The sequence below is a fragment of the Salvia miltiorrhiza genome, chromosome 2, assembly GCF_028751815.1.
Source record: "Salvia miltiorrhiza cultivar Shanhuang (shh) chromosome 2, IMPLAD_Smil_shh, whole genome shotgun sequence".
NCBI classification, from domain to species: Eukaryota; Viridiplantae; Streptophyta; class Magnoliopsida; order Lamiales; family Lamiaceae; genus Salvia; species Salvia miltiorrhiza.
The window spans coordinates 32,867,310-32,887,304 of NC_080388.1; the positions used below are offsets into that span (position 1 = coordinate 32,867,310).

At 33.8% G+C, this 19,995-nt stretch overlaps 2 protein-coding genes and 1 long non-coding RNA gene across 3 annotated transcripts; all 3 read left to right on the top strand.

Annotated features, from left to right (window-relative positions):
- The first annotated feature begins 1,175 nt into the window (after nucleotides 1-1,175).
- Nucleotides 1,176-5,120, top strand: LOC131012052 (malate dehydrogenase, mitochondrial-like). Its single transcript, XM_057939955.1, has 7 exons — nucleotides 1,176-1,568; nucleotides 2,516-2,689; nucleotides 2,793-2,961; nucleotides 3,076-3,137; nucleotides 3,232-3,353; nucleotides 3,992-4,109; nucleotides 4,386-5,120. The coding sequence occupies exons 1-7, from the start codon at nucleotides 1,308-1,310 to the stop codon at nucleotides 4,848-4,850; spliced, it is 1,371 nt and encodes a 456-aa protein (XP_057795938.1). The 5' UTR covers nucleotides 1,176-1,307; the 3' UTR covers nucleotides 4,851-5,120.
- Nucleotides 5,121-9,446: 4,326 nt separating this feature from the next.
- LOC131012054 (uncharacterized) lies at nucleotides 9,447-12,026 on the top strand. Its single transcript, XR_009097177.1, has 3 exons — nucleotides 9,447-11,561; nucleotides 11,649-11,731; nucleotides 11,816-12,026. It is a non-coding gene; the product is annotated as an uncharacterized LOC131012054 (long non-coding RNA).
- A 357-nt stretch (nucleotides 12,027-12,383) lies between these two features.
- LOC131012055 (malate dehydrogenase, mitochondrial-like) lies at nucleotides 12,384-15,375 on the top strand. Its single transcript, XM_057939956.1, has 7 exons — nucleotides 12,384-13,015; nucleotides 13,498-13,671; nucleotides 13,794-13,962; nucleotides 14,053-14,114; nucleotides 14,233-14,354; nucleotides 14,563-14,680; nucleotides 14,991-15,375. Exons 1-7 carry the CDS (start codon nucleotides 12,767-12,769, stop codon nucleotides 15,129-15,131), a joined length of 1,035 nt encoding a protein of 344 aa, XP_057795939.1. The 5' UTR covers nucleotides 12,384-12,766; the 3' UTR covers nucleotides 15,132-15,375.
- Nucleotides 15,376-19,995: the final 4,620 nt, after the last annotated feature.

Sequence of the window (19,995 nt, forward strand, 5' to 3'; positions counted from 1 at the left end):
ACATTAAAATGTAAAAATTTTGTGTACAAAACTAAATTGAGCAAAATTTTAAATACTTTAAGGTAATTAACCCAAATAAAAAAATGAAGAAGAAAAATACTCACAACTAGCAGCATAGGTCTGATGAAAATGACATATTGAAAATGAAGTTGGAGACTAAATCAGTACAAGGATTATGAATGTAGTATGAGAATGTTATCTGTACAGAATTTGCCCTTAGATTTAACATTACAATTTTTTTTTTTTTTGCAGTTCATAATTTATAGTATTCATGAAACCATTTTATATAAATCTTTCTTAGAATCCAAAGTTATAAATTAATCAAAATCAGTATTAGAAAATGTAATCTATATAATCTATATAATATATAAAATGGAGTTTTTTCTCTCCATTTTTCTCTCTCTTCTCCCACCAATTTTTCAACTATTTTTTATATATTTTTTAATTCTTTTCTAAACATCATCAAATTTGAATAGTGAAAAAAAATATTCAATATGCACTATAAATTTAATATGTTATAAAAATCATCAAAAATGAATTTAAAATGAATAAGTTATAAAAAATAAAATATTTTATTTTCTCCCTCTTCATTAAAATTTTACAACTTTTTATTTATGTTTGTGTATGAAAATATTTATTTATTTATTATAACGTGTAATACACTTTAACAAAGTTCAAAATTCATATTTTCAAATTTAGGATTTTAATGAGTAATTGGTGTGAATTATTTTATTTTAATTTTGAAACATATTTTGCAATTGTTTATATTTAAATTTTATTTAACATTAATATTTATATATTTAAATATATTATTTAATTTTGATATTTGTCGTATATCGCACGAATTGACGTACTAGTTTCTTTGTAATAACTAAAATTTGGCAAAGATGACAAACCTTCCAACTACATAACAATATCGATTTTCAACTGATTTCAAATTCAAGATAATAATAATAATAATTAAAAAAAAAAAGGAAAGGAAAGGAGAAAAGAAAAATCGGTTTTTCAAGTTTTGGGTAAATGGTAAACCATAAGATAAGTTTTGTTTATCCTGATTTACAAATTACTACAATAGTTTTGAGTTAAGCAGTCCCTTGTTCTATATATTAATTCCACACTAATTTCTCGTTTTCTAATTTTCCTCATAACAGATCAAATCCCAATGGAGACGTGGGCTGGGCCTGCCACTCACAAACCACCAATATATACAACTATTTCATATTTCCATTCACAAACACACGCACTCGTACACACACACTGGAATTTTTCAATCTACCTTTATTTCGGTAATCGAGATTGGGAGGAAAATGACCGCGGCAATGTTGAGATCACTTCTCCGGCGGAGCACGAGCTCCGCTGCGTCGTCGTATTGCTTCTCGAGCCGTCGCTTCTCATCGGGGGCGGCGCCGGAGCGGAAAGTAGCCATTTTGGGCGCGGCGGGGGGCATCGGACAGCCCCTCTCGCTCCTCATGAAGCTGAATCCTCTCGTCTCCAGGCTCGCTCTCTACGATATCGCCGGCACCCCCGGCGTCGCCGCTGACGTCAGCCACGTCAACACCAGATCTGAGGTTCGATTACTTTTGATCAATTATTGTTGGTGGATTGTAGGGTTTGGAGTATTTCTCCGGCTGATATTTTTGGTTTTGGATCTATTATTGTAGTTTTCTCATATGCAATTTGATTTTGACCGAGTTTAAGCTCCATTTGCTGGTTTTGTTTAAACATCTCAGGTTTATAATTAATATCATATTAATAAATAATGAGATTGCTATATCAAAAGGCGGTATAACGTATGCTACACCCACTGGATTATCTTAGGTGCAAGACTATCACACACATCTGCCACGTATAAATGTAATAATGGACTATATATATACTATACTCGGGAGCCACCAGGTGTGATTTTTAGTTATGATTTATATTTAAAATTTGTATGCCGCAGAGTCAAGGCAAATTTGTGGAAGCTGTAGTTTCTCTTCTTTTAGGGTGTGTTTGGATGGAGAGTCCCTTAAATTTGAATTCGTGATTAGTGCGGAGAATCTCAAATCCATAAGTTTCATAATGTTTTTTTGGGAAAGTTTGATTTGATGCAACATTTGAGACTTCACTTAAAAAAAAATATAACTATAATTTGATAAGTACTAGAAAAAAGCGTAATATAATGTGAATTTACTATGAATTAGTGAATTTAGAAAACTAGTAGTATAAGATAGTGTATAACCTGTGATGTATATAAAGTGAGTGTGTCTGTAGCTGTTAGTGTGTTAAAATATGTGTTCTATGTGCAGTTTGTGTATAATGTGTGTTATTCTCTGAGTGGGAGTGGGAGTCAAGAGGGAGGAATTTTTTGACAACTAGGTTCTAAAATTGATTAACATATATTTTGTGCTGATAACTTTGCATCTGGAACTAATTCTTATTTTTTTTAACTCTCCGGTCCACCACTGTATCAGTTGCCTTGTTTTATAAAAATGATGTATAAAAGCTGAAACTATGTATATACTTGCATGTACAGGTGAAAGGATTTGCTGGGGAAGATCAGCTCGGGCAGGCTTTAGAGGGTTCAGATATAGTCATCATTCCAGCCGGTGTTCCTAGAAAGCCTGGCATGACTCGTGATGACCTCTTCGCAATTAATGCTGGCATTGTCAAATCTCTTTGTGAGGCCATTGCCAAATATTGCCCCAATGTATGATTACACACGTCTTCCTCTGCATGGTTCTTTTTTCCTTCTCATACTGTTTTATGGCTGTAAATATTTTACGGCTCTAATGGATGGAAAAACATTGCAGGCTCTTGTCAATATGATTAGTAACCCTGTAAATTCGACTGTACCAATTGCTGCTGAGGTATTCAAGAACCATGGAGTATATGATGAGAGGAAACTGTTTGGTGTGACCACTCTTGATGTGGTCAGGGCCAAAACATTCTATGCTGGCAAGGCCAACGTCAATGTAGCTGGTATTGCTACACTTTTCACTTGCAGAATAGTGACAGCTAACTTGCGTCATGATTATATGTCTTACTCTCTAGAACTTTGTTCCCTAAAAATTGTCTCTCGTGTCTCTTTGTTAGATGTCAATGTACCTGTTATTGGTGGTCATGCTGGAATTACCATTCTTCCCTTGTTTTCCCAGGTACTGATTTGCACTTATTTTTTCTCTCATTTCTCAGCGTCTTGATTTTTCTCATATGTAGGGTTTTGTTCACTCTTAAATTCTCTTACTACAGGCAACACCCAAAGCAAACCTGTCAGATGATGACATCAAAGCCCTTACTAAAAGAACACAAGATGGTGGGACAGAAGTTGTTGAAGCTAAGGCTGGAAAGGGTTCAGCTACACTTTCGATGGCGTAAGTGATTAATCTCTACTTGCTTCATGTTGCCCTTTTACATTTTTTGAAGTTGACAGGGCATTTTCTTGGATGATGTCTCGTTAGTCAATTAGCATATATTATTGGGGTTTTAATATCACATACGCAAATCCGGTAGCACTTAAAAGTAGTCCTGGCACTGTGACATAGTCTTTACTGCTGAGATCTCATTTTGATACGTATGTATGTGTGTATTTGCATTGGATATTTTCCTTGGTGTTGGGAGCTAATATGCTTTCTCTGTACTGTGCATGTGGAGGTTGTGAATTAAAAATATTCACCTTTGATTTATTGCTGAGTGGCTAATATTAAGGTTCTAAAATTTTTCAAATATTTGCTACTACCCAATTCAGATGCATTTGTTTGGCAACTTGAGAATAATTTTCTCGTACTCTCAGCCTTTCAACCATTACAAAGATCTTCAAACCCAGTATCTGCATGACTGTTTCAAAAAAAATGTCAGTAGTTCTTTAATAGCTACTACTAAAAATATTCTTACCTTGTATGATTTTTAAGGATGCGGCTTTGTTAGTTGAGATTTATAATTTGCAATTCATGACCTATTTTATGGTAGGAAGTTGTATTAAGTTGTGCTGAAAACAATTTTAATTATGCAGATATGCTGGGGCCTTATTTGCCGATGCTTGCTTGAAAGGGCTTAATGGGGTCCCAGATGTTGTGGAATGTACATTCGTGCAGTCCACCGTGACTGAGCTACCTTTCTTTGCCTCCAAGGTAAGACATAATTTTGTATGAGGATGATTGAACTCTTATCACTGCATCTGGTTGTTGGCTTGCAATCTAATCACAGAGATGTAAATGATTGTGGGTGATCAAGACAACACCATTCACAGCGTTGATCATGTTAGTTTGCCATCATCTTAGGATTAGCAAGCAAAGGGAATTAAACTTGATCGAAGACACATTGAGCGAATATATATCTTCATTCTCTACTCTATTCATATAATTTGTGTGAAGGTGTAACTGTAGTTTCTGTGCTTACATTGACAGGTGAAACTTGGGAAGAATGGTGTTGAGGAAGTCTTAGGTTTCGGTCCTCTGTCTGATTACGAGCAACAAGGATTGGAAGCTCTCAAGAAAGAGTTGAAAAGCTCAATTGAGAAAGGAATTGCATGGCATGCGAAATCCAAAAATCCCACAATCCAGAGTGTCTATGAACCTATAAAGCCTATCTTCCGACCATTATCTCCTCATCTTCCCATCTATAAGCCCCAGACAAGCTCTACAGTCTCAATCACTAATAGAGTAAGCGCAGTCATCCTAACCACCGTCCCTTTAACTTATGCTTTCCTTACTCTCAAAATGGGACCAATTTGCTTGGCCAATGAGAGCGTCTATCAAGCCATGTATTATTCATCAAAGCTAGGGCCAATCGCCCTCCAGATTACCGCCTTAGCCACGGCCTACCATTTGGTACACGGGCTTTATGATTTGTATCAGTTGTTTCGCCCTTGAACAGTTGGACAAGCTCTTGTTTCGTCTGCACTTAATGTGCGAGAGAGTTGTCGGTGTTAATGCTAATAAATCCATTGGGCGTCAAGGTTTTTAAGTCGGGTTTGATAAGAGCAGGATGTTGTTGATATTTTCAGCAGTTAGAACCCTGCTCAATTTCTCTACATGTTACATCAACAGGTTAGCGCAGATGAAGAAGTGAATAATGTATGTTTTTCACATTTGTTGTCAATGTTTTTATCTTCAAATATCATTTTCGTCTGCTTCTCTCTACATGGTACTTCTCTTTGATAAATTCCTTAATTGGTGAATGTGAAGTAATGATGTTTTGAAGGATATGTGATGATAAAATCAGGTCCCAAATTAGAATGGAGGAAGAAAATTTCAATCAGAACATAATGAGATTTTTTATGACGTATGACTGTTTCCGATTCTCTCTCCCCCTCTCTTTCTCTCTCTCCATCTCTATTGAAAATATGAATTACTACGATTTTTCTTTTTCTTTTGAGACCTCATTTTCTTTTTGGTGGAATGTAAAGATTGTAACGGGAAAGAGAATATGCACAACCGGAAATAGAAGTGGTCAGATTCTCTTTTGCAATTATTTATCTTTTTTCACTTATATTCTCGAATTTAATTAATGTAATTTGATTAATTAAACAGAATTCTGTTGACGTTCAACAGCCGCATATTGATGAACCCCACAATTTTGATACAATCGAGTGAATCGTACAATCGAGTTGATCCGCACCAAGAATTTGACATGCATCCTGATTCGAATAGGAGTGGAGCAAAATATCGAAAATTTGGTATACCGCACTTACCGTACCGAAAAAATATCGAAAATATCGAAATTTCGGTATAGGTATTGTATTGTACCGTACCGAAAATTTTCGGCACGACAACGGTATCATTTTCCTTATACCGCGGTATACCAATATATACCGATACTGCGATATATGCCGAAAAACAGATATATACCGTTGTTTCGGTATATACCATGCTACGGTATATACCGAAAAAACTCGTATACCGTCAAAATAAATTATATATTAGTGGTAAATTATATATATTAGTGGTAAATTATTAAAAAGTTTTTTTCATAATTAATAAAAAATTAATGACAACTTATAAAATATATATTTATTAATAATTAAAAACATGTAAATAAATTGAATAAATATAAAATAAAGTGCATTTATGTTATTTAACTAAAGGACTTTGAAAAGTATACAAGTATATTATATAACTATACAAGTATGAGCTACATATATATCTATATTTATATGTCTACATACTATAATTCTAATTCTAGAATAACTATATCTCTAGAATAAGTTACATTCATGTTATATAAAAAATTAACTAATAGATAATAATATGTCATAAGTAAATTTTAAAAAGTAAATAAATTGAGTAAATATAAAACTCAAACAATAATTACAAGATCTACTAGGTTATTGATGAAACAAGAATATCAATATATAGTCAATTATACTAATATAACTATATAAGTGTGAGCTATATAGTTATATTATATGTAGACTATAACTATAATTTTAGAATAAGTTAATTCTACAGATGCAAGGTAAACAAATCGAATTGAAGCGAATATTATTGGATTTGATTCACATTCGTAAAAATAATTGCATATTTCAATAGTTACTCAAATATCTTTCAAATTTTATTTGTTATTCATATTCGATTCGTACATTGATTCGCGAATATTCGAATCGAATCAAATATCCGTTTCAATTTTTTACAAGTATATTTTAAACAATATAAATCGAAATAGTACTTCCTACTATTTCATTTGACTTCTTACTATTTAATTCAAAATATGAAATACTTTCGTATGAATTGAATTTGAAATCAATGTTTTAATGCTTTGATTAATATTATTTTTTATTTAAGTAAATATTAATTTTTTGTTTATTTTACTTTATATCTATTTTATATGTTTATTTTTAAATACTTAATTGAGCATTATGATTTTCGAATCATATTTGATAACTAATCAAATCAAACAAAATATTCATATTTGTATTCGAGTTAATCACAAAATTTCGTATTCGAATATCAAAAATTTGAATTGAATACCAAACTGAACCAAAAATATTTGATTTATTTAATTAAGGGAAAAAAATATAATTATGTTATTTTCTAATATAAGTAAAAGCAATTAATATCAAACAATGAAATACTTACTATATTTTCATTAAATCCTTGAATATAAATAAAAACAATATAATGCATTATTTAACAATATATCTCATAAAAAGATAAATAATAATATAACTATTAATTAAGTATTAGATACATAATATATATAATTTCATTGTTATCTAAGTTGATAATTTAACTTAATTATAGTGTACTAAAATAATTTTAAAAGTTATAGGGTTACATATATATTATGTTATACATAATAAAAAATTATATACGTATTATATATTACATATATTGATATTAATATACCATTAATTTCGATATACCGTAAGGTATGGTATACCGCACTATCGGTACGACAACGATATGGAAATTCTTATACCGAAATTTTGGTATGCCGATCTTCAATATACCGAAAAGTACGGTACGATAACGGTATGAAAATTCTCATACCGCAATTTACGGTATGGTATACGGTATGACGAAAAAATTTTGGCATACCGTGCCGATCCATCCCTAGATTCGAACTCGTATCTTGACTCAAATTATATAAATTACACTATTTGATTACACAAATGACACTGTCTATAATTGATACTATTAAATTATATAGTGTCATTTACAATGTTATAGTGTCATTTAGTCATTTGTATAATATAATAGTGTCAATTACAAACAGTGTCATTTGTATAATCATATAATGTCATTTACACGATTTAGATTAGAATGCGGGCTCGAATCAAGATACGGGTTAAGATCTATATACGGTCTATTCAATACCACCCCATTAATGAATTATTCATTTATTTGAAAAGAAAAACTATAACACCAAATTCTGTAAATATAAATATGAACACAACATACCAAAAAAGAATAAAGAAAGAAACCAAATGGGCTCGTAGTGTTTGCAGTTTCCCACATGAAAACAATTAGAACGAACAAATAATTAAAATAGAAACCGAATCAGGTCGTAGTAATAGCATAATTACATAAATGTGTATATTTATGTCCAATTGACATAAAAAAATCTTGAAATATGGTTGATTTTCCAATTATGATACATTTTTTAAAAAACATTTTGTAGGTGTGGCGAAACTGAGGTAGTACTTACTAATTATTATCCGGCCAGATAGCGAATATTCCTCACCCTTATTTATTTTTTTTGAAGAACCAACCATATATTGAATCAAGCTAAATCAGCCAAAGTCCCAACTTTTTAATACACATTATATTTCACTTTTTTAACGTTTCACTTAGGGATGACAACGGATCCGAGACCCGGTCCAGATCCGCGGATCTAGACCCTTTTTTCCGGATTTGGACCTTGCAAAATTTGGACCCGACGGATCTGGACCGGATCTGGACCACTCTCTAAAAAACCGAATCCGGATCTGGAGTAGAAGATATAAAACCCAGATCTGGTCCAGATCCGAATCTGGACCCGGTAATATTAAATATATAATATTTTTATTTTTTTAATTTTATCCAACCCTAAATCATAAACTTCTTACTTTACAATTCAATTTCAGATTTCAAAACCCTACTTCTTCCCACTTGCGCCGCTCACCTATCCTCCACCCGCGTCGCTCACCCAACTTCCGGCCGGCGGCCGTCCACCTCCGGTATCAGCCCCTCCGGCCTTCCCCACCCGAGAGGCTCTGCTGCAGAGCAGGTTCTCGGCGTGAGCAGAGAGAGCAGCGTGAGCAGCAGGTTCTCGGCCCTTCGTCCATCTACGGCAATCCATCTACGGCCGCTCCATCTCCGTCGACCTTCGTCCACCTCTGGTCTCGGCCCTTCCCCCACCCGAAATATGTGGTCTCGGACTTGAGCGGAGGCTCTGCTGCAGAGCAGGTTCTCGGCATGATGAGCAGAGCAGCGCATGGCAACACCGCTCCTCTCCGGCCGCTGCTCATCCTCTCCGACCGCTCCTCTCCGGCCGCTGCTCATCCTCTCATCAGGTAAACCTTCATTCAGCTTTACTTTTGTTAGTTTTACGGCCCAAATTTGTGATTTGTTAGTTTTCTAGCAAGAATTGGTTTTATGCATTTTTTTTTTTTTGATGAAATTACATTAAAAATAATACAAATCACACACACACCCCACCTAGTGGTTATTGTGGCCGAGAGTATTCGAACCTGTGACCTATTGGACAATAGGCAACCACCCTAACTACTAGGCCATCCCAAGGGAACGGTTTTATGCATTTTTGCTTTAACATGTTGTGTAGTGCAGTGTATTAAGATTTGTCATTGACTCATTATATGTGGCATTTTTGGTTTAGATTTGTCATTATATGTGGCAGTGCAGTGTATTAAGATTTGTGATTATATGTGGCATTTTTGGTTTAGATTTGTCATTATATGTGGCAGTGCAGTTGTATTAAGATTAATATGTTGTGTTCATTTTTGCTTTATTGTAGAAAATGGAAGAACAATCCATTAATTCAAATAGTGAAACTGTTCAGTCTCAAATACCAAATAATGGGGCAGCCGGCGTGGTTGAAGGCTTTGTTGACCTTGAACGAGATAACAATACCACCGAGGCTTCGAAAGAAAATGAAGCAGATCCAATTAGTGGTGTTACTAAAAAACAAAGTAAGAAAGTCACTTCTGAAGCTTGGGACCACTTTGATAAGATTGTGGAGAATGGTGTTACAAAGGCGAAGTGCAAATATTGCAAAGTTGTTTTGTCATACAAAGTTTCCACGGGAACTTCTCATCTTCTTAAGCATGCAAAGAAAGTGTGTTCGGGAAAGCACTTGCGAATTGGAGTTGGTCAAACACAATTGAAGGTTAAAACTGAAGCTGATGGGTGCACTATCTTGGAATTGAAGGAAAAGGAAAAGCCTGCCAACTTTGATCAAGATGTTTCAAGAAAGGAGTTGATTAGTATGATAGTGATACATGAGTATCCTTTGTCAATGGTGGACCACATTGGATTTAGAAAGTTTGTGAAGAGTCCTAATCCATCATTCAAAATGATTTCAAGAAATACATTGAAGGCTGACATTGTAAAGGAATACAATGAGGAGAGGAGCTCTTTGAAACACTTGTTTGAACATAATGACAGTAGAGTTGCAATAACTACGGATATGTGGACTGCTTCCAATAAAAAAAAAAGGTTATATGGCAGTGACATCCCACTTCATTGATCAATAGTGGGTTCTACACAATCGAACTTTAAGGTACTAACCTTATTATTTATTACAAATGCTAATTTACTATTTATTTATGTTTAGTCACTTCTTTATTTGTTAGTAATTATAGATTATGTGTTTGTTTAGGTTTTGTTTTGTACCATCTCCACACACTGCTCCGATTCTTGCAAAGGTCTTGATGGATTGTTTGTCTCATTACTCATTGAAAATAAAATTTCGTCGGTTGTACTTGATAATGCCACCACTAATGATGCAATGATGAGTATTTTGAAGGACAATTTGGAAAGTAATTTTCTAATGTTAGGTGGGGAGTTTTTGCATTTGAGGTGTAGTGCTCATATTTTAAACTTGGTTGTTGGGGATGGTTTAAAAGTGATTAGTCATGCTACTGAAAAAGTTTGAGATTGTATTGTTTTCTGGATGTCCACTCCTAAAAGGGTGGAAAAGTTTGATGAGGCTTGTCGGCTTTTGAACATAACTCAACCCAAAAGATTGGTTCTTGATTGTAAAACTCGGTGGAATTCAACTTACTTGATGCTTCAAACTGCTTTGCCTTTCAAGGATGTTTTTACTAAATTGAAAAGGTTGAATACGAAGTTGAAATTTGTTCCTCCTAGTGAACATGATTGGATGTTAGCAGGTCTTGTTTGTGAGAAGTTGGAAATTTTCTACAAGGCTACTAAAGTCTTTTCTGGTAGAAATCATCCTACTTCTAATTTGTTTTTTCGAAAGATTTGTGAAATTAAACTTGCTTTGAGGAGATGGATACATAGTGATGTTGAGGTCATTAGAACTATGGCTGACAGTATGATTGAGAAGTTTGACAAATATTGGGAATATGTGAATGGTATTTTGGCCATTGCTACCATTTTAGATCCGAGAAACAAATTAGATTGTGTGGAGCACTATTTCAAGAGGTTGTATGTGGATGATGCCGAAAAGGAGTTGAAAAGGGTTAGGGAGAATTTGGATAAGCTTATAGTTGAATATCAAAAGAGAAATGAAGGGAACAATAGTGAAGACCAATTAATTAAGAAAAAAGAGGATTAATGATAATTGTGGGAGTGATGAGGATGAGTTTGCTCAAGCTAAGAGAACAAAGAAAAGGAAAGTGAATGTGAGGGGTGAGGTTGAGCACTATTTGGATGATGATCCTTTGCCCGATAATGATAATTTTGATATTCTTGATTGGTGGAAAAGAGATCAAACGTATCCCACCTTGCAAAAAATTGTCAAGGATGTTCTTGCTATTCCCGTCTCTTCGGTTGCTTCGGAAAGTGCTTTTAGCACCGGTGGAAGAGTGGTTAGTTCTCATCGTTCTAGACTTCACTCTCTAACTGTGGAAGCATTGATGTGCTTGCAAAATTGGATGGTTGATGATATCAAAGGTAATACTTTACTTTTATGGTACTTTAAATTTTATTATTATTATCTCTTTTACTTGTATTCATAATATAATTTTTATTTTTTCAAAGGTAAATTGGAGGACACACATTCTTATTCTATTGTTACCGAAGATTGTGATGAAGATGGAGATCAAATTGATTATATTGATATGGTATTTGATTTTAATCCATTTTATATTTTTTTACAATTGAAATAAGTTTTATTTCTCATTATATCTTGTTTTTAATTTTTGTAGGATGTTGATGATGTCGAAAGTAGCTGTAATATGGAAGACATCTTTGAGGATTACAGAAATTGATCGTTTCAATATTAGGATTATTATGTTCTCATTTTGGATTGTTTGGTTTTAAATAAATTATGATGTTCTTATTTATTTTGGATTGTTTAGTTTTAAATGGATTATGGTGTATTTTGTATTCTTGAATGATTGTTGAAACTTTAGACAATTGTTATGATTTTTATTTTAATGTTTAATTAGCTTAGAATTTATTTTTTTTAAAAATAATATGGATCCGGGTCTGGACCCGAGATCCTGTGGATCTCATGGATCTTGATCTCATTTTTTGGATCCAATGGATCTGGACCGAATCTGAATCTAAGTAAAAAATATGGATCTGGATCTAAACCAAGCAGGATCCGGTCCAGATCCGGCCCATTGTTACTCGTCGAATTAAACAGTAAGCTACCCTTTACCCTTTGACAGCAATCCTAAATAAAAGAAATTTATAGATCTTATACCGTTATAAATCAACACACTTATGCATATATTTTATTATTTAAAAAAATATCAGTGTTTCACATTTAACCATATATCCATAACTTTTTATTACAAGATCTGTCACTATTTCAAACCCTAAGAAGTAGTTTTGACTAAGCCGAACTTGAAAATTCTGTTTTTTTTTTTTATGTTTGTTTTTAACTCGAATAGAAAGTCAAACATTTAAAAACTTAATTACATAATTAAAAAACTTATTTCCCTTCTATATATAAAGTGAAATAAGTAATTATTATTCGAATATAAAGAAAAAAATAGTGGTGAAGTGGGCGTACACTTCGAAGCTGGAAGGAGAGGCAGAAAGAAGGCCGCCTCGCCTAGATATTCACTCCTTTGCATTTTTCTTTCCCTCATAAACTCTCTCTCTCTCTCTCTCTCTCTCTCTCACTACACTCAAGCGAATTCCAAACAATGACGACCGCCATGTTGAGATCTGCCCTGCGGAAGAGAGCGGCGGCGTCATACTTGTCGAGCCGTGGCTTCGCTTCGGCGCCGGGGCAACAACGGAAGGTCGCGATTTTGGGCGCCGCCGGCGGGATCGGGCAGCCGCTATCTCTTTTGATGAAGCTGAATCCGATGGTCTCGCACCTCTCTCTCTACGATATCGCCGGAACACCTGGTGTCGCCGCTGACGTTAGCCACATTAACACCAGATCTGAGGTTCTACTCGTTCCATTTCTCTTTTGATTGTTCATTTTTACTTTGTGGAGGTTTTGGAGCACTTATTCTGTTTTGGGGGTTTTAGATCTGTAGTCGTTATATTACAACGAGTTTAGGTTCTTGCTGCTGTGTTTATTTGTTTTTCTGAGTTAATTTGCAGCTAAATTTTAATCTCAACTGTATTAGTAACTGTATTAGGTTAGCCTCTTTTTCTTTAGAATATTTGCTTTTTCTTTTTTCACGATAAGTTGATAGTGAAATTTTTGAAAATCATCCGTAGGACCTAAAACTATGTATTAATTTCTTCGTAATTTTTATATATGACTTGTTGATCCTCCAACTATGATCGAATGATGAGGATTTCTTACATATGAATTATGTAGATATCTTGCTTTCTTCATTTCTGACCGTTATTCTTCCTTTTTCACTGCATCAGTGGCAGCTTTTGATCATATCTTTTGTGATTGCTTTTTTATGTACAGGTGAAAGGATATGCGGGTGAGGATCAGCTAGGGGCTGCTTTGGAGGGTTCAGATGTGGTCATTATTCCAGCTGGTGTGCCAAGAAAGCCTGGCATGACCCGTGATGACCTCTTCAAGATTAATGCCGGCATTGTCAAATCTCTTTGTGAGGCAATTGCCAAATATTGCCCCAATGTAACATGCCTGTCCTTCCTTTCGTAATCTTTTATCAATACTGATTTTGGTCTGTGGATCCTATGCTTTTATCGAGTGTTTTGATTGTAAAATGGTTTGTGTGGTCTTTTTTTTAAATTTAGGCTCTGGTCAATATGATCAGCAACCCTGTGAATTCAACTGTACCAATTGCTGCTGAAATCTTCAAGCTCAAGGGAGTATATGATGAGAGGAGACTCTTTGGTGTAACCACTCTTGATGTTGTTAGAGCCAAAACATTCTATGCGGGCAAGGCCCAAGCCAATGTTGCTGGTGTGTTTCTTATCCTCTAAAATGCTTTTCTTAGCTATTTGGTCTGTATTTCTATATGTGCAGTACTTAAATCACACCCTATGTGTGCAGATGTCAACGTACCTGTTATTGGTGGTCATGCTGGAATTACTATTCTCCCCTTGTTTTCACAAGTACTGTATTTTCATGAATCTATTTTCCCCATTTTAAATACATAAGATACTTAAGGTATAGGCATTAATTCTTGCTGTTGTAGTTTATTTGAGACTAAAGTTTTCTATTTCCATATAGGCCACACCCTCAGCAAATCTGTCAGCTGGAGAAATTACAGCTCTCACTAAGAGAACACAAGATGGTGGAACTGAAGTTGTCGAAGCCAAGGCCGGAAAGGGATCAGCTACACTTTCAATGGCGTAAGTGATAGATCCTATTTGCGTTACATTGATTTTTCTTGTATTTTTGTAGACTGTTTTGAGTTTGGATATTTGTGCCTATATTATTATCTTGACTTAGAGTGTTTACTAAAAATGCCCATAGCTGGCATAGTCTGCAACTAGGTCATGCTCTTTCATGGTATAAAGTTGATTGCATTTAGCATCTCACTACCCAATATTTGTGCAGGTATGCTGGGGCCATATTTGCCGATGCTTGCCTAAAAGGGCTTAATGGAGTCCCGGATGTGGTAGAATGTTCATTTGTGCAGTCAACTGTGACAGAGCTACCTTTCTTTGCATCAAAGGTGTGTAAAAAGTTATCTAGGCCGCTGCACGCACAAATTTCTCTAACCTAATGTGATGTCCACATTTTTTCCTAGTGGAAAACAACTATCTTTGACGCACTGATAAACCACTTTTTTATTTTAAAAAATAGGGGTCAAAACTTGGTGGGGTTAGGGCTCCCGGCTCCTACATTTTGTGTTTATTACAGATTCCCCACACACATGAGGATGGATAATTTTGTCGTTTGGCTTTCGAGTTTGCAACTTATGTGCAGTTTTCCGTGCTGCCAAATTGGCATTCCAACAATATCTTGTATAATTGTATCAACAGGTAAGACTTGGGAAGAATGGCGTGGAGGAAGTTTTAGGTCTGGGTCCTATGACTGATTTCGAGAAAGAAGGACTGAAAGCTCTAATGCCAGAGTTGAAGTCATCGATTGAGAAGGGCATTGCTTTTGTTCATGGCGCTTGAGAAGTGGCAGGCTAGATACTGACTCAATTTTGCTGATGTTGTATTCTCTATTGGTGTTTCTTGCTACCGCAGTGAAACATTACAGCAATAAGACAAGTTGTATTACCTTCAAACAATGGTTCTGAACCAGCCCTACGTAATTTTTTCAGGATAATGTGTGCCAAATATTTAGCTGACCTTTTGTGTCAAGTCCTTGAAATGAGTATTTAACAAAAGTTGTTAAATAAATGCAGGGTTTTCTTTATTCCTAAGCAGATGCAGCTGCAGTGTAATTATTTTTTCCCGATCTTCAAAGTTTTTATATTATTCTCCATAGGCATAGAAAGTGGCGTTTAGGAATGAATAATCTGCTTTTGATAGTATAAAGTTTTGATACTTCCCTACTTGAGGAGCAATGCTCTGTTTTCCACTCTCAGTGCCAATGCAATGTCATTTGGTGTCTACTTAAAATAGGCAAACTAGCCGTGGTCAATAGAGGTGTAAACGAGCTGAGCTAAGCTGAATATTAGGGGGTTCGAGCTTGGCTCATTTAAATATTTCGGTGTTCGAACTCGGCTTAAACTCAATTTGAGCTTTTATTTTGTTGTTTGAGCTTGGTTCGTCATTCACTAACCAAACTTGAGCTCGGTTTGAATTCGGCTCGTTAGATGTTCATATATATAATATTCAAGCTCGAATTCATTAAAATTTAAGAAAAACTTCTTAATTAATACTTCTTCCTAATTTTCCTTTTTTGGAGTGTCCACGAAAAATAGTCATAATCTATTTATGAACACTACCCCACAATAGATTATTCTCCATATATCAACTTATTTATCTGTTCTACCACATGGTGGAACCTCTCTATTCACAATACAATTAATTATTATTATTAACCATTTTTATTAAAATTCGTGTCACTCCCTCTTAGGACTATTTTTACAGGACGAAGTGAGTATGTTACTGGAGCTTGTTTGAAGCTTGTGTACTAATTCGATTGAAGGTTCGTGAACAAGCTCACAAACATGTTCGCGGAGAATCGAATTCAAACATGTTTTCAAGCTAAGTAATGTCAGGCTCGAACTCAGATCGATAAAGTTATCAAGCTCGGCTCGTTTATTATCAAATCGAGTTCCGAACAAACTATTTTCTAATCAAATTTCAAATAACTTGTGAGTAGCTATATTCATTTACAGCCTTAATAATCAAATAGCAGCATTAGAATAATAAAAAAAATTGGTACAACCTATGACCAGTGATCTATTTTTCCAAATAATAAAGAAGAGTTGTTTGCATGAAAAATTCCTCCAAAAAATCAATTATGCCACCAACAACCATATCATTCATGCAAAATATTCCATCTGTTCCATTATTCATGACCCGTGCCTTTTCGACACGAAGATTAAGGAGAACAATATTAAAATAAAGGTGTGTGTATCCCACATATTTAATACTCCCTACTTTCCCCATATAATTTTCTATATTTTCTTTTTGGGACGTCTCCCAAATAACTTTTTATTCATTTTGGGACATTACCGTAATAATACTTTACTTATTCATATTTTTCAACCTTTCACCATTTTCAATACTAATTATAACACTTTTTCACTACTTTCAATACTCATTATAACACATTTTCTTCACTACCAATACACTTTACAATTTTCCTTTAAAACTCATGATGTCCCCTACTAGGAAGTTATTTGGGGAACGGAGTAAGTAATGTATTTAAAGAATTCTTTATTGTTCTTAATTTTACCAAGGAAAGTGTTTTTTTCCTTTAAATTTACTTTTTATTTATATTTTCAGATTATTTAATTATTGTATTTTTAAAAATACAACATGGCAATTAAATCTAAAACTTAAATAATTCACATACAATAAACTGGTGGCCACATACAACTTAAAGGAATTAAATCTGAAACTTAAACTAATTAGCTTCAAATCTAAACAAACGCCAGAATAGACAAAGTTCTTAAAACGATTTCAAGCTAAATTCAACCAGTCAAACCAACGCTAGAATTAAACAATTTTGTCAAACAATTTCAAGCTAAATCCAATCCAGTCAAACAATTTCAAGCTAAATTCAACCAACACTAGAATTAAACAAAACCTCCAAAAATTCAACAAAATGTTTCCTTATTACAAAAGATCTAAACTTAAAAGTAGCGAAATTTCATTAAAGCCCACCACTTTCAGCCAAAAATACGAACTAGATAAAAGGAGAAAATCACGAAATGTAAGTGAGATATGTTAGATTTTATTATTAAGGATAAATCAATAAATTTACGATTAAAAAGGTTACTATTTTAAATTTTTTATCTTCATAAATAAATTTTACATTTGATGTATGAAATAGACTAAAGTAGTACATTAACTCTCAGTATACTAGTGTATTTTGTTATTAGGTTATAATATTACTTTTAAGTTACCCATTGATTGAGAGAACCCTCCATCGGAAGTAAAAGAATTAGAGCTATGGAAGTATATATACTTTAGGCAAATGGAAGTTTAAAATTGTTCGAACTATTTTGGTTTGTTTTATTGGGGGATTCTACAGCCACCTATTGATCGTGAATACGTATGCAACAAAGGTAATGATTTATTTTTCTTTAACAACTAAACTGAAACTATTTTTTTTATTAATGTTAATTCAAAATTTTAATTAATTACTACTCTCTTCGTTCCATTACAAATATTCCAATTTCTATTATCGAATTCCTACTCCATTATAAATGTTTCATTCTCTTTTTGACGAATAATTAACCCATTACAAATCTCATTTTTCTTTTTTGATAAATAATTAAAAGATTAATTAACTAATGAACCCACCGCTTACTCTCTCTCTATACCTATCTTTACAAATGCCAATATATTTTTCTCTCCACCAACTCACTTTATCTACTAATTACACATTCTTTAATCTTCGTGCCCCAAAACAATGAGACATTTATAATGAGACGAAGAAAGTATATATACCTTGAAATTACAAAAAGAATTTGTCTATGAACGCATATTCCCAATAGTGATTACAAAAAGAATTTGTCTGTGTCATGACAACAAATCTAGCAATATAAAATTTGTAATTACTTTTTATAAAATTATAAAATGATCAATTGTACAAGCGTATAATACATATAATAAACTTCAATTACAAAAAAAATAAAATATTTTCAAACATAAATTAAAATTTAAAAAAAGAAAAAAGAAAACTCGTAACATGCAATTTACATCCACACAAACCACACTGACATGGAATGACTGAATTTCGGCAGGGCACTACTAGTCTTGTCACGAAACAAAATTTGGTTTTGGTTTCACAACTACAGACGAACACACACACACACACACACACACACACACAAAAAAACATTATTTGATTACATCCACACAAACCACATTGACATGGAATGACAGAATTTCAATAAAATCCACATTCGTTAAAAATATTACAGACATGGAGTAATTATGAAACTATTGAAAATTTTGTCTCTGCTTACAACAAGATATTGCAACCGAACTAACATGAAAATCTAAACCAAAAACATGCATCTCTACAAAGAGATAATATGAAATTAGCAATATTAATCAATTCTACGACCATCTTCAAATTCACATCCCTGTCCATGCAGTCTTATCCAAATATATAACAAACTCACCAACACTACTTAGTATATGGTGTGGCATAGCCTAATTTTGCATCGACCTCATTTATGCCATGTAAATAGGAGGCTCTTCAATCTCTATCCTAAATCAATACAGAAACTTACTAACGCTACTTATGCTTAGACATATGTCTAAGACCAAAGCTAGTGATAAGATCAATGCATCAGGAAGAAGATAACTGGGATGAAATGCATTTCACAATCCCTCTCTACCAAAGATTTGCAGTGCTACTACCAATTCAGCATGACACTCCAAATTTGACGAATACAAGTAATTTTATGTAAACTACAAACACTACGAGTCCCACACCCACAGAACGCTTGTGCAAGATCTCATATAATGCATTCTAATTTTAAGATATATACATGTCACCAGAGTACAGCACATCACACACACACACACACATATATATATATATATATATATAGAAGGCTAAAATAAAAACACCTCTTAAAATATAAAATAGGATCCATTTTCAGCTCTTAGATCATCAAGACTACGGTTGATTCAGCACTTTGTTGGATGAATTCATGATCCTGATTTCAAATTCCATAGGTAGCGAAAATTTATTTTTCACAATTCAGACATTTACACAGAGAATTCATACGTGTTTCTACATGGAATTCATACATTTTAGTTAGTTCGTATTTTATATATAAATAGACTTCAGTTAATTGATTTTTAGGCAAAAAGGAATCAGCAAGAAAATGGTCATATTATCAAATGTATATTTTCAGGCACACTCATCAGCCAAGCAACAGCAAGTAATTGATGTACAGTAAGAAGAGAGTTCAAACCAAGATCCACATGTGATTAATGCAAGAAACTAAACTAGGGCTGGGCAACATAACTTCTTAAATTGCTAGCATAGATAGAATCAAATTATAGTACAAACCAAACAAAAGTTTTACTTTTGGTTTGCATATATCAGCTATTGGCTGTTCATTAATAATGCCAAAACAAGCGTAAAACAATGTTAACTCAAAACACATAGAGATCATTGACCATTCCTGAGAAGCAAGAATTGGAAAGCCCCCAAAACAGGATTTCACTGGACAAGCATTCCAAGCAGTAAATAACAATAATATCTCTCGATACACATGTAACCAACTGCACTTCAATCTACTCTCTCGATCCTCATGAACATTAGCAAATCGCAAACAAAAAGCCGGAGAGGGTGGCTTTATCATCAGCTAACATTTGATTGGCAATAAACGAG